At 43.6% G+C, this 13359-nt stretch overlaps 2 protein-coding genes across 11 annotated transcripts in view; one reads left to right on the top strand and one right to left on the bottom strand.

Annotated features, from left to right (window-relative positions):
- The window catches only part of mars1 (methionyl-tRNA synthetase 1), a 54622-nt gene extending 50991 nt beyond the window's left edge, over positions 1–3631 (top strand). For 2 of the 8 annotated variants that reach the window (XM_036950851.1, XM_036950853.1), the window contains one exon: positions 995–2352. In XM_036950851.1, the coding sequence (XP_036806746.1) occupies positions 995–1144 (150 nt within the window). In that variant the 3' untranslated portion in view covers positions 1145–2352. Of the gene's footprint in view, positions 1–994 lie in introns of all 8 variants that reach the window. The other 6 variants (XM_036950850.1, XM_036950848.1, XR_005037100.1 and 3 more) reach the window with 5 other exon arrangements.
- On the bottom strand, positions 1831–8268 carry LOC110494779 (SKI family transcriptional corepressor 2). 3 transcript variants are annotated; one of them, XM_021570110.2, is made up of 5 exons: positions 8104–8268; positions 6896–7512; positions 6689–6753; positions 5956–6161; positions 1831–5054 (listed from the first exon to the last, which is right to left on the bottom strand). In XM_021570110.2, exons 4-5 carry the CDS (start codon positions 6109–6111, stop codon positions 4197–4199), a joined length of 1014 nt encoding a protein of 337 aa, XP_021425785.1. In that variant the 5' UTR covers positions 6112–6161; positions 6689–6753; positions 6896–7512; positions 8104–8268; the 3' UTR covers positions 1831–4196. The 3 variants fall into 3 exon arrangements, with proteins under 3 accessions (XP_021425785.1, XP_021425786.1, XP_021425784.1); XM_021570111.2 differs by lacking the exon at positions 6896–7512 and having other exon boundaries at positions 1831–5051; XM_021570109.2 differs by lacking the exon at positions 6896–7512.
- Positions 8269–13359: the final 5091 nt, after the last annotated feature.

A 13359-nucleotide genomic window follows, 5' to 3' on the forward strand; every position in this document is an offset into this window, starting at 1 on the left:
CAGTCTAACCTGCTCTCTGTTCTCTACCAGGGGGAGAAGGTGCTAGTTGGTAATGTCGTCAGTCTAACCTGCTCTCTGCTCTCTACCAGGGGGAGAAGGTGCTAGTTGGTAATGTCGTCAGTCTAACCTGCTCTCTGCTCTCTTCCAGGGGGAGAAGGTGCTAGTTGGTAATGTCGTCAGTCTAACCTGTTCTCTACCAGGGGGAGAAGGTGCTAGTTGGTAATGTCGTCAGTCTAACCTGCTCTCTGTTCTCTACCAGGGGGAGAAGGTGCTAGTTGGTAATGTCGTCAGTCTAACCTGCTCTCTGTTCTCTACCAGGGGGAGAAGGTGCTAGTTGGTAATGTCGTCAGTCTAACCTGCTCTCTGCTCTCTACCAGGGGGAGAAGGTGCTAGTTGGTAATGTCGTCAGTCTAACCTGCTCTCTGCTCTCTTCCAGGGGGAGAAGGTGCTAGTTGGTAATGTCGTCAGTCTAACCTGCTCTCTACCAGGGGGAGAAGGTGCTAGTTGGTAATGTCGTCAGTCTAACCTGCTCTCTGTTCTCTACCAGGGGGAGAAGGTGCTAGTTGGTAATGTCGTCAGTCTAACCTGTTCTCTACCAGGGGGGAGAAGGTGCTAGTTGGTAATGTCGTCAGTCTAACCTGCTCTCTGTTCTCTACCAGGGGGAGAAGGTGCTAGTTGATAATGTCGTCAGTCTAACCTGTTGTCTACCAGGGGGAGAAGGTGCTAGTTGGTAATGTCGTCAGTCTAACCTGTTCTCTACCAGGGGGGAGAAGGTGCTAGTTGGTAATGTCGTCAGTCTAACCTGCTCTCTGCTCTCTGCCAGGGGGAGAAGGTGCTAGTTGGTAATGTCGTCAGTCTAACCTGTTCTCTACCAGGGGGGAGAAGGTGCTAGTTGGTAATGTCGTCAGTCTAACCTGCTCTCTGTTCTCTACCAGGGGGAGAAGGTGCTAGTTGATAATGTCGTCAGTCTAACCTGCTCTCTGCTCTCTACCAGGGCGAGAAGGTCCGGACCCTGAAGGGCCAGAAGGCAGAGAAAACTGTGATTGGAGCAGAGGTCACCAAACTACTGGAACTGAAGAAACAGCTGTCCCTGGCTGAGGGAAAGAACCCGGAACCAGTGCTGACAAAAGGGAAAAAGAAGTGATTAGAAAGAGAGAGAAGACCGACAAGAGACTGGACAAATATGAGAGAAGTAGAGGCAAGATTTGAATAATAATAAGAAGAAATATGAGACACATAAACAACATCTGTGACAGGATGGAAGACGATGTTTTGTTGCTTATGGGGACAGAGTAATAGGAAAGATCAGTAATCGAAGAGGGAGGGGGGGGGGGGTAAAATTCAAAACTGCTACAAAATATTCAGTCAAGACCATTTCTACATCTCTTTACTCGAAGTAGCAGGTTCTAGTAGGCTGCTGGCTCGGTGAGTTCCCCGTCCTTTTATCACGGTATCGTGAAGAGAGATAAAATGGTGTTGCTGCGACCAGGCTGGTGGCACCCGGCTACGGTTCTACTGTCACTATGCAGCCAGTAGTTCAGGTCAGTGTGTGTAGAACGATGTCTGCATAATGATATTGTAATATTGTTATATAAAAAAATATAAAAAGAAAAGTCATGTTTTTACATATTCCCACTTCCCATTTATTGAATCAAATAAATACAACATTTGCTAAAAAAAAAAAAATCTGCAAATTCTGTGATAAATGGATTCAGAAACAGAGGCTGAAATGTTATTATTTTCTTAATTTGACACCTTCAAAGATTAAAGCGTTTGTTTGGACCTGATATTCATCTCACTTTGCATTTCAATCAAATAGACATTCCAAGGCAATAAAAATGTTTTTAAAGGATTTCATTTGCAACTCCAAACATACAATAACAAAGTAGTTCCTCGTAATTTAACAGAAATAATTCAACCACTAAACCGATGCATCATTTACAGTGAAATGTTGAATCAATGTGGGTACAGTGAAGGTTTTATTTCAGTAGAACTGTGTTCGTATAATACAGGAGTATATCAAATATATATATATGTGAATCAGGGTAGAGCTCTACATTGTAAATATCACTACCACTAAATTCAGTCAATTTGATAGAAAAAGATGAGCGTTTTAGGTGTAAAACTATCCACGTTCTAGGTGTAAAACTATCCACGTTCTAGGTGTAAAACTATCCAACGTTCTAGGTGTAAAACTATCCAACGTTCTAGGTGTAAAACTATCCAACGTTCTAGGTGTAAAACTATCCACGTTCTAGGTGTAAAACTATCCAACGTTCTAGGTGTAAAACTATCCACGTTCTAGGTGTAAAACTATCCACGTTCTAGGTGTAAAACTATCCACGTTCTAGGTGTAAATCCAACGTTCTAGGTGTAAAACTATCCAACGTTCTAGGTGTAAATCCAACGTTGTAGGTGTAAAACTATCCAACGTTCTAGGTGTAAAACTATCCACGTTCTAGGTGTAACTATCCAACACTCTAGGTGTAAAACTATCCACGTTCTAGGTGTAAATCCAACGTTCTAGGTGTAAAACTATCCAACGTTCTAGGTGTAAATCCAACGTTGTAGGTGTAAAACTATCCACGTTCTAGGTATAAAACTATCCACGCACAGTAAAGCCGTAGCGGCTTATATAAGTACTGAGTTACTGACTGACAAACTTTCCTGAGCTCTATATTATTATTACTATATTATCTATATTACTCCACAAACTGGACACGAAATATGATCTCTGATGGTCTCTGCAGTCTTTAGGTTTGAGGTTGGCGGATGAGGGATAGCCTGGTATTTAGCTACGTTTCCCGGTTGCTTCCCTGGGAAACCAAGGTAGGCTTAGCATTCAGTCAGGTTTAACCAGGCTAGATAAAGGATGTCGTGACAATGAAATGCACTGTCCTCGTTTTAGTTCTCACTACCTTCATACTAGGAATGAGTCCAACACAAGGTTGTCAGAATCGCTTCGTTGACGGAGCCCGATCAATAAAAATTCCTACCAAACCCCCCAATCAATAACTCCTAGCAATGGGAAAAATCATTTTTAATAGTTTTTTTTTCGATTAGCCATAATTTTGGAATCGATGCCGACACCCCAAAACAAATCAGAATTTTCACTAATCACTTCACTCGGCTTAACGAGCAAAACGCCCAATCACAATCGCATTCGTTAGGGCACCCAACAGAAAACACTTTAAAATGTTCTGCAACAGAACTGAACAAATGTTGTTGTTTTTTGTCCATGTAGTCCCACTTTGTTTCTTTGCATTTGATGCTTAATGAACGTGACCCATGCAACGCTTGGGATAGGTGTTGGTTCACAATCTTCATAGGTAGATGCTTCCGAATCAATTCCTTCATTTTTGGAATCAAAGGCCCCAATCGGTTAATTGAATCTAACCCATCCGTACTTCATACTGAACTCTGCGCTAGACTGAATAACCTAAACGGCCCAATCATTCTACGTTAGTTAACCCATCTGTTTCAAAGATGCTTCCTGAGACGCTCGGCCCTACATGTAGATACAGTACACTGTAACCTCTCAACAGAGAGCATGACCCATCCACCTTCTGAAACGTTTCCTCCTTTTCCTCCTGTATGTCCATCTGTCTGCCACCGTTCATCTGTCTGCCACCGTTCATCTATCTGCCACCGTCCATCTGTCTGCCACCGTCCATCTGTCTGCCACCGTCCATCTGTCTGCCACCGTCCATCTGTCTGCCACCGTCCATCTGTCTGCCACCGTCCATCTGTCTGCCACCGTCCATCTGTCTGCCACCGTCCATCTGTCTGCCACCGTTCATCTGTCTGCCACCGTCCATCTGTCTGCCACCGTCCATCTGTCTGCCACCGTCCATCTGTCTGCCACCGTCCATCTGTCTGCCACCGTCCATCTGTCTGCCACCGTTCATCTGTCTGCCACCGTCCATCTGTCTGCAACCGTTCTTTCTCTCCGTGCTTTTCCTTTGACTTGCTCTTCCATCGCTCGCTCTTTCTTTATCTCTACCCCTTTTCCTTCTTACTTTCTCATACAGTTTTTCAGAAAATGATCATTTAACTTTCTTCTTAAAACATATATTTTGGTTTCTCTCTTAATGCTGTCTAGAAAATGCATTTCAAAGTCACCATCATGTTAAACCCTTCACCGCAAACCTGCTATTCCAAATGCTCATTTTCTGCCTTGTTACTTCCTTCCTCCCTCACTTCCTGGTGTTAACTAGTCTCTCTATCAGGGCTCGGCGTGTCCTCTGCACCTCCTCTCCCAGTCGGTCTATCTCCGCTTTCAACCTCTCGTTCTGATCTGTCAGCTCCTGCACCTTCCTCTCGTTCTCCTGCTCCCTCTCTCTCCTGCTCTTCTTTGCAGAAGAGGAGGATGAGTGTGAGCCGGAGGAAGGGAAGGACAGAGAGTTGCCCCTCTTGCGTTTGTCCTGCCGAGACGAGGAGAACGAGGTGCTAGTAGGAGAGGAAGGAGGAGAGCAGTTGAGAGAGGTGGACGGAGAGGCAGAGGAAGAGCAGGAGGGAGAGGCGGAGGAAGAGCAGGAGGGAGAGTCGGGGACACAGGTGTTTTCCTCCTCGCTGGCGGAGGGAGACTCAGGTTGTTGGACATTGTCGGAGTGATGATGAAGCTGATGATGATGGTGGTGGCTACCGCTCACCATGACCCCTCCTGTCTCCACCATGATCCCTCCTGTCTCCACCATGATCCCTCCTGTCTCCACCATGCCCACCCCTCCGGTCTCCACCATGCCCACCCCTCCCTCGTTCAGCAACTCAAAGAACTCTGGGGGCAAAAGGCCCCCTCCTCCTGAGCCACCTCTTTCTCCATCCCTCCCTCCCTCCCTGTCCCCTTGCCTCTCCACCCTTTCCTCAGCTGGACTCGGACGGGAGGTGTTGGAGGAGGTGTGGTGGGGTGGATGGGTAGGAGGCTCCTCCGGGATCGTGACCCTCTGGACCCCCTCACCTCCGTCCCACGCCTCGCCCCCGACACCCACTCCCACCCCGTCTGTCAGCCATGTCAGGGAACAACTCTCCAGAACATCTAGGAACTCCGGCTCCTTCTGAAGAAAATAAAAGAGAATGAGAGAGAGAGAAGAGAACGGGAGAGGAGAAGAGAACGAGAGAGGGAGAAGAGAACGAGAGAGGGAGAGGAGAAGAGAACGAGAGAGGGAGAAGAGAACGAGAGAGGGAGAGGAGAAGAGAACGAGAGAGGGAGAAGAGAAGAGAACGAGAGAGGGAGAAGAGAAGAGAACGAGAGAGGGAGAAGAGAAGAGAACGAGAGAGGGAGAGGAGAAGAGAACGAGAGAGGGAGAAGAGAAGAGAACGAGAGAGGGAGAAGAGAAGAGAGGGAGAAGAAGAGAAAGGACAGAGGAGAGGAGAAAGGACAGAGGAGAGGACAAAGGACAGAGGAGAGGACAAAGGACAGAGGAGAGGACAAAGGACAGAGGAGAGGACAAAGGACAGAGGAGAGGACAAAGGACAGAGGAGAGGACAAAGGACAGAGGAGAGGACAAAGCACAGAGGAGAGGACAAAGGGCAGAGAAGAGGAGAAAGGACAGAGAAGAGGAGAAAGGACAGAGGAGAGGAGAGTGTGTACGTTAGGGAATGGTTATGTCGAAGGAGCTTCTTACATCAGCACTGTGGAAAGAGTTGCATCATGAAGAAGAGAAGAAGAGAAACAACAACTGATTCAAAAGCCGAAACACGTCGACGATCATCGATCAATCAGTCATCGTTGATAGATCAATCAGTCATCGTTGATAGATCAATCAGTCATCGTTGATAGATCAATCAGTCATCGTTGATAGATCAATCAGTCATTGTTGATAGATCAATCAGTCATCGTTGATAGATCAATCAGTCATCGTTGATAGATCAATCAGTCATCGTTGATAGATCAATCAGTCATCGTTGATAGATTAATCCATATAGATCAAAACTATTTTTAAAATCTCAACTGACCTCAGAGCAGGGAGGGGCACGTGCCAGTTTGGCCCCGCCCCCGTCTGATCCCAGTATATCCTGCAGGTCCTCATACCACGCCTCCAACTCTGCACCACACAGCGGTCCCACACCTGGGGGGTACGGAGAGGGCAGGTGAAGCCACTCGGCAGTCATCCTTCGCTCCGTTACTCAGTCGACACACGCTGGAACGCGCTGGACCAGGACTGTGGATTGTCCAGACAGGAGGGTTCAGTTTTAGAATGATTAAATAATTATTTTAATATATCTCCTGCATGAACTGTTATGTGGTTTCTCTTAACAATAGGCTAGGCATCGGGATCCATATTCAAATCACTCAGGAGAAAGCTACATGTAAGAGAGACTGTTCTATTGCACAGCTAAGTTAGTACGTGTTATGAATTATCAAGAGTTGAAGGAGCATAAGCAATTGAACAAAGTAACAATATTGTAATTTCTATATTGTTTGAAAATAGACACTTTTTCCACTAAAGGGTCAAATAGTGCCACTTAGTGGACACATGGGTCTACTGCAAAAACCAATGTTTTTTTTATATAGAATTACATTGTCAAAAACACGAGCTGTAGTGATGACTTCATTTCAAACATTATCACGTTAAAATCTTTTAAAATAAATGCATTGATCTAAAGTTATAATGAGGTTAACTGGTCATACAACAGTCAGTAAAAACAACCCTGAAATCAACAGAAGGAACGAGGAAACTCAATTCACCTTCTGAAAGCCTCTTAGGATCAAGTCTGGCAATTGGTCGTTGGCGATAATTTGTCCCAACAAGTCTAGAAAGAATATATGGCATTAATTAACACAACGATTATTCAATACAGTGTGTTGAGATGTTAGAATGTGCTTAAAGGAACATAAATGTATATTTTATAACAGCTGATGTCTACTGAAAATATAATAGCTGAGGCACTCAACTTGACAAAGCATTGTTAAAAATGGTTGAAGGCAGGCCTATAAAACTGATTTGATGTGGATTAAATTAATACAATAACTGGTAATTTTCTGGTAAAAAGAAAAAAATGTGTGTGAGTGTGTGTGTGGAAAATCATCCAAAAACCGGTCACTCCGTAGGGCCTCGAGGGCTCCTGCCACAGTCCAAAATGAATTCTATTTCGATCAAAACATCCTTGATTTCGATTTACACAAGCTCGTGAAAAAGAACAAATAGATTTCCACATGCAATCTTCCCAACACGCAACATTTTTTTTCTTCTAAAAATAGAGGTTTATCGTTGACATTAAATAGTTAAAGGTACTTTAAAAACCACTTGGTGGACGTGAAATAACCTGGGACCTCAACACAGCATGACATAGACAAGGAGACATTCATCAATAAATGCAGCCCAATTCTTGGCCAATAATTTTATGAAGAATATTTCTATCATGTATTCTTTGAAGAATAGATGTTCAGAAAGGTGATATTTATGCAACTGCAGGCTGTGTTTCTCGGATGTGGTGAGGTAAGGCTGCGCTGGTTCTCCCAGCCAAGGCATTACGTCATGGAATCAGAGAACAGGACGGCGAAACAAAAGCCTGCGTGAAAACGGTACAAAACACCGGGATGAGACGATGACAACCTTTCTATACTATCCTAATGAAAAGTCCACTCCGAATAGCCATGCGATCTTATTCTGTCAAGACAAATAAGTGTTTATTTGTATTATTTAATAGGCTATTAACAAAACAAATATAATGTCTGGATAAATGACATCTTATAGATTGATCAAACAAAAGCCTGAACTTTGATAACAGTAAATAATAAGTTAATAAAACCCGAAACAAAACTTTGTAAAACGTTATGTAAACGTTTGACAGCTCAGCTGTCTCTGTTATGTCAAACTTCTGAGAGCGAGAGAGCTCGTAGCAGAGAGAACGCCACTTGGGGGTCAAAGTCAAATATCCCTCTCAATCTTGGATATAAATATAACAAATGTCAATTATAATTGCACACGGCAACTGCTGTCCTAAAACAGACATGGGGAAAGTTGCCAAACAACGTTCACATTCTTTTCCAAAAGGAGAAACGAGAGACGATCAGCTGCCAAATTAAAATTAGAACTCCTATAGAAGTCCCTAAAAGACAATCAGCAACTTTGAAAACTAATCAGAATAAAATACACTTACCCTTTTCCTTTTAGTACTTCGCTTTCTCGACTGTCTTGGGTTCGGACTGTGTAAATATTTTAGTTGAGATTGGTGATAGCTCATGTTAACCATTGTTCGGCTTAGGACACTGAATGTGATTTTTCAGGAACTCCCGGCGATCTTTATATATGGTGACGCCAACCGAACTCGACGGGAAGTTTTGTTTTTTGTTTTTTTACTTAACCGAAGCCCATTAGCTGATGATGAAATGACTGACAACCAGATGGTACAATAGTAATCTACGCGCTAAATTATTTTGCTTGGCGACATCCAATTGGTAATTGTATTCTACAGTAAAGGCGGGCTCTAAAGGGCCAGTAGTTTGTCTCCACTCTGGGTAGTTTGTGTGACGTGCAGATGTGATGCAGCCAGGACGAATTTGGGGCGTAAGGGAGTCACATGAAAGGAATGATGCAATGCTTGGCAACCAATTTCTAGTCGGAAATAAGACCGGGAGAACCAGAGCATGTTTTATTTAACAGTCTCTGGCTCTAACAAAAATACAAAAAATACACTTATGCAAGAATATTTTAGAATGTCAAAAGAAAGTTTTGCTCACAAATATTAGGCGACACTATAGGCTATTTATAATTTATGTTCAGTTGTAGGATATTGTGAAAGGAATAAAGAAAGCAACTCTGTTTGGAATATTGGCTCGTTTTGTATCCAATAATAGATCGGTTTTTATTTTCCGTTTTTTGATATAGGCTTGCTTCTATTATTCTCCGGTATTTATCTTTATGTTTGGGGACCGTTTTCTTTATGCGCGTGAGGGCCACATGGTACACTATTCAAGTTTGTGAGAGTAATAACATGCTTTAAAGTCCGACTCCGTCCTGCTTTCTGTGTGTATAATATTATTTCACAATAGTAGTATGGTCTGCTGCAACAAATTCAACTTCAAATGTATTTTTTTTCTCTCAAATGAAACAATAACAATATAGCCTATGTATGCCATAGGTAGCATCCCCATCTTGTCTCAAAGGAAACATAATGAAATTGAACCCTATAGGGATGGATTTTTTTATTTTATTTTATTGGATGTGTTTATTCTAAAGGAATGCCGTGCTATTAGAATATTCATTTCAGACATTTCGTTTATTTTTTATATTGCCCTCATGTCTCTGTGTGGAGTGATGGGCGCGGGCTATTAAAACAACATCCCACACTTCTTGATCGCGAGTTCCTAAACTACCCCTCTATCTGTGCCTTGCGGGATGATGATCATGAACAAGCTGCCAGTGTTGATGAAAACTGATATTAAAACATACATAATTCAGGTTAACCCTTTAAAACCAACACGCGCATTGTCTTTATAATAACGTATTTAACTTCCTATGTTATTTCCTCCGTTGACACTTGATAACGGTTAATTCCTTAACTCCAACAGACAGACAAGTGTTTAAATGCACCGTGCAACAACACCCGCAGTTTACCAGCCCAGCAACAGCGCCGATATGAGACGCGTCGCGTGCGCGAGTAGCGAATAGAAAGCTCCGGTCTCCGGGACCAGGGTTAAAGCGCTCGATGAGCCTCGGTTTTCCACGTCACGACTTGAGGGTCTGTTGCTGAGTAGTTGAGCGAAATACTATGTCTGTTTATTGAGTCCGGTCGTGTAGCGTGTGTATATAGTATTCGTTAATGGGATACTTAGAGGACACGGGGCTTTGTTGCCACGGTGTTGGCACTGGCTGGGTTTTTTGTTATCATAGTCTGTGATGGGATGAGCAACAGTGTTTTTATAAAAAGCAAAACATAATTTTACACCACAATATTATTCCATAAGCCTATCTAATTTCTTAGTTCTAATGATGATAATCATAGGCCTAACAACTAAATACTAATACAGTAGCTAATAATAACATTGATGCTCGGGACAAAAAAATAAGGAAATGTTATTCACAAGAGTAACAAAAGGTTGTAGGTTATAGAGAAATCAATAAACGACACAATTGAACTGTAAAACAGGTATATGAAAGACAGACCAATGTACAGAGCATTTGGAAAGTATTCAGACCCCTTCCCTTTTTCCATATTTTGTTACTTTACAGCCTTATTCTAAAATGGATTAAATTATTTTTTCCCCCTCATGAATCTAAACACAATACCCCATAATGACAAAATGAAAACAGGTTTTTAGAAATGTTTGCAAATGTATTCAAAATTAAAAAAAACAGAAACCTTATTTACATAAGCATTCAGAACCTTTGCTATGAGACTCGAAATTGAACTCAGGTTCATCCTCTTTCCATTGATCATCCTTGATGTTTCTACCACTTGATTGGAGTCCACCTGTGGTAAATTATATGTATTGGACATGGTTTGGAAAGACACACACCTGTCTACCGGGGTCTGTAGTGACGCTTCTAGCACTGAGATGCTGTGCCTTAGACCGCTGCGCCACCCGGGAGACTTAGACCCCTGCGCCACTCGAGAGCTGTTAAAAAGGTTCCACAGTTGACAGCGCACGTCAGAGCAAAAAAACAAGCCATGAGATCGAAGGAATTGTCCGTAGAGCTCTGAGACAGGATTGTGTTGAGGCACAGATCTGGAGAAGGGTACCAAAACATTTCTGCAGCATTGAAGGTCCCCAAGAACACAGTGGCCTCCATCATTCTTTAATGGAAGAAGTTTGGAATCACCAAGACTCATCCTAGAGCTGGCCACCCGGGCAAACTGAGCAATCTGGAGAGAAGGGCCTTGGTCAGGGAGGTGACCAAGATCCTGATGGTCACTAAGACAGAGCTCCAGAGGTCCTCTGTAGAGATTGGAGAACCTTCCAGAAGGACAACCATCTCTGCAGCAGTCCACCAATCAGGCCTTTATGATAGAGTGGCCAGACGGAAGCCACTCCTCAGTAAAAGGCACATGACAGTCTGCTTGGAGTTTGACAAAAGTCACCTAAAGGACTCTCAGACCATGAGAAACAAGATTCTCTGGTTTGATTTAACCAAGATTGAACTCTTTGTCCTGAATGTCACGTCTGGAGGAAACCTGGCACCATCCCTACTGTGAAGCATGGTGGTGGCAGCATCATGCTGTGGGGATGTTTTTCAGCGGCAGGGACTGGGAGACTAGTCAGAATCGAGGCAAATATGAATGGAGAAAAGTACAGAGAGATCCTTGATGAAAACCTGTTCCAGAGTGCTCAGGACCTCAGACTGGGGCGAAGGTTCACCTTCCAACAGGGCAACGCAGGAGTGGCTTCGGGACAAGTCTCTGAATGTCCTTGAGTGGCCCAGCCAGAGCCCCAGACTTGAACCCGATCGAACATCTCTGGATAGACCTGAAAATAGCTGTGCAGTGACGCTCCCCATCCAACTTGACAGCACTTGAGAGGATCTGCAGAGAAGAATGGGAAAACCCCCCAAATACAGGTGTGCCAAGCTTGTAGCGTCATACACAAGAAGACTTGAGGCTTTAATCGCTGCCAAAGGTGCTTCAACAAAGTACTGAGTAAAGAGTCTGAATACTTATGTAAATGGATTTTTTTTTCTCCTTTTGTCTGTCATAGTTGAAGTGTACCTATGATGAAAATTACAGGCCTCTCTCATCTTTAAGTGGGAGAACTTGCACAATTGGTGGCTGACTAAATACTTTTTTGCCCCACTGTAGGTAACAAGTATAATTACACGGTTGTATCAATGCTGTCAGAGTTTTGCAAAAGCACTCATCTCAACCTGACTCTCTTTGCTCGCTGTAATTGCTTATGATTATCTGATTCGTCATAAAGCCTATTGATTTATACTCTTGTTAAATTAGAGTTTATTCCTGTATGGTGATGCCTAAGAAAATTATCCATACTCCGTACATCAGATGAAAAAAATATATGTATTTATTTATTTATTTAACTAGGCAAGTCAGTTAATAACTCATTCTTATTTACGAGGACGACCAAACCCGGTCGACGTTGGGTCAATTGAATAATATTGTGGCTTAAACTTGGGTGTAATGCTTTTCATAAACACTCCTGCCCCTCCTGCCCATTCTCTCACAGAACAAAAATAATGGACAGTCAAGTTATATTCTATTTTATACATCTACTCTACTCTATGTATCCTGACTGTTTACTGTAGGACTGCTCAGGTTGAATGCTTAACAATTGTTGGGTTTATTATAGTCTATAATAGAGCTAGAGGAGGGCGCAGCACAGGTCTACAGAACAGCTCAGAGAACGGACGAGCGGCTCTTCAGGTGTTATAGAATTTCTAAAAGATCGACTCTCAGCGACTGCGCATGCCTGAAAGAAAAGCCCCCAAATAAACCCGAAGACCGAGTTGGGCGTCTGAACAAAGTTTGGGAGGATGCTCCCTCTGAGATTAAAAAGACAGATCACATCGGTGGTGTCAAGGACATTACCGACATTTAAGCGGGGCCTAGTTTAGAAGGGAAATGGCGGGGAATACCCACGCAGACTTCAAGAATGCTGAGAGGGAGAGGGAACCTGCCACACGCGCAGAGGAAGGAAGAGGAAATGAGCACAGCCGAGGTAGTCACCGTAAAAAAGCCAGACAGTGATGAGGCCAGCCAGAGGTCGTCACGGTAAAAAAGCCAGACAGTGATGAGGCCAGCCAGAGGTAGTCACGGTAAAAAAGCCAGACAGTGATGAGGCCAGCCAGAGGTAGTCACGGTAAAAAAGCCCGACAGTGATGAGGCCAGCCGAGGTAGTCACCGTAAAAAAGCCTGACAGTGATGAGGCCAGCCGAGGTAGTCACGGTAAAAAAGCCCGACAGTGATGAGGCCAGCCAGAGGTAGTCACGGTAAAAAAGCCAGACAGTGATGAGGCCAGCCGAGGTCGTCACGGTAAAAAAGCCCGACAGTGATGAGGCCAGCCAGAGGTCGTCACGATAAAAAAGCCCGACAGTGATGAGGCCAGCCAGAGGTCGTCACGGTAAAAAAGCCCCACAGGGATGAGGCCAGCCAGAGGTCGACGAGGGGCAAGAAGAGATTGTACTGATAGTTTTCATTTTCCCACATCCAATCAGATAGAAACTAGGCTATATCAACTGATCAACCTGGCTGCTTCAAACACCAGCACTACCACCACTCACAACATTATCATTAGCCTTGAACCTATTCTACATCAGGGTTTTAATAAATATACTTCAATGGTGGCTAAAAGATCCAAAAAGGTTCAAAGTTCAATTGCACTGTATCTGGTAGCAGTTGGCAATGATGGAGTGAGTGTTGAAAACCTGTACCCCACCGTATGAACCCAAGCTAAGCTTTTTATAA

This window comes from Oncorhynchus mykiss, chromosome 17 (genome assembly GCF_013265735.2).
Source record: "Oncorhynchus mykiss isolate Arlee chromosome 17, USDA_OmykA_1.1, whole genome shotgun sequence".
Classification (NCBI taxonomy): domain Eukaryota; kingdom Metazoa; phylum Chordata; class Actinopteri; order Salmoniformes; family Salmonidae; genus Oncorhynchus; species Oncorhynchus mykiss.

Excerpts from the sequence above, each read along its gene's own strand:
- LOC110494779 (XM_021570109.2), bottom strand. The coding sequence starts at position 6,111 with ATGACTGCCGAGTGGCTTCACCTGCCCTCTCCGTACCCCCCAGGTGTG. Across the intron at positions 5,055-5,955 it reads GTGCCCCTCCCTGCTCTGAG|AAGGAGCCGGAGTTCCTAGA; the intron begins GTCAGTTGAGAT and ends TATTTTCTTCAG.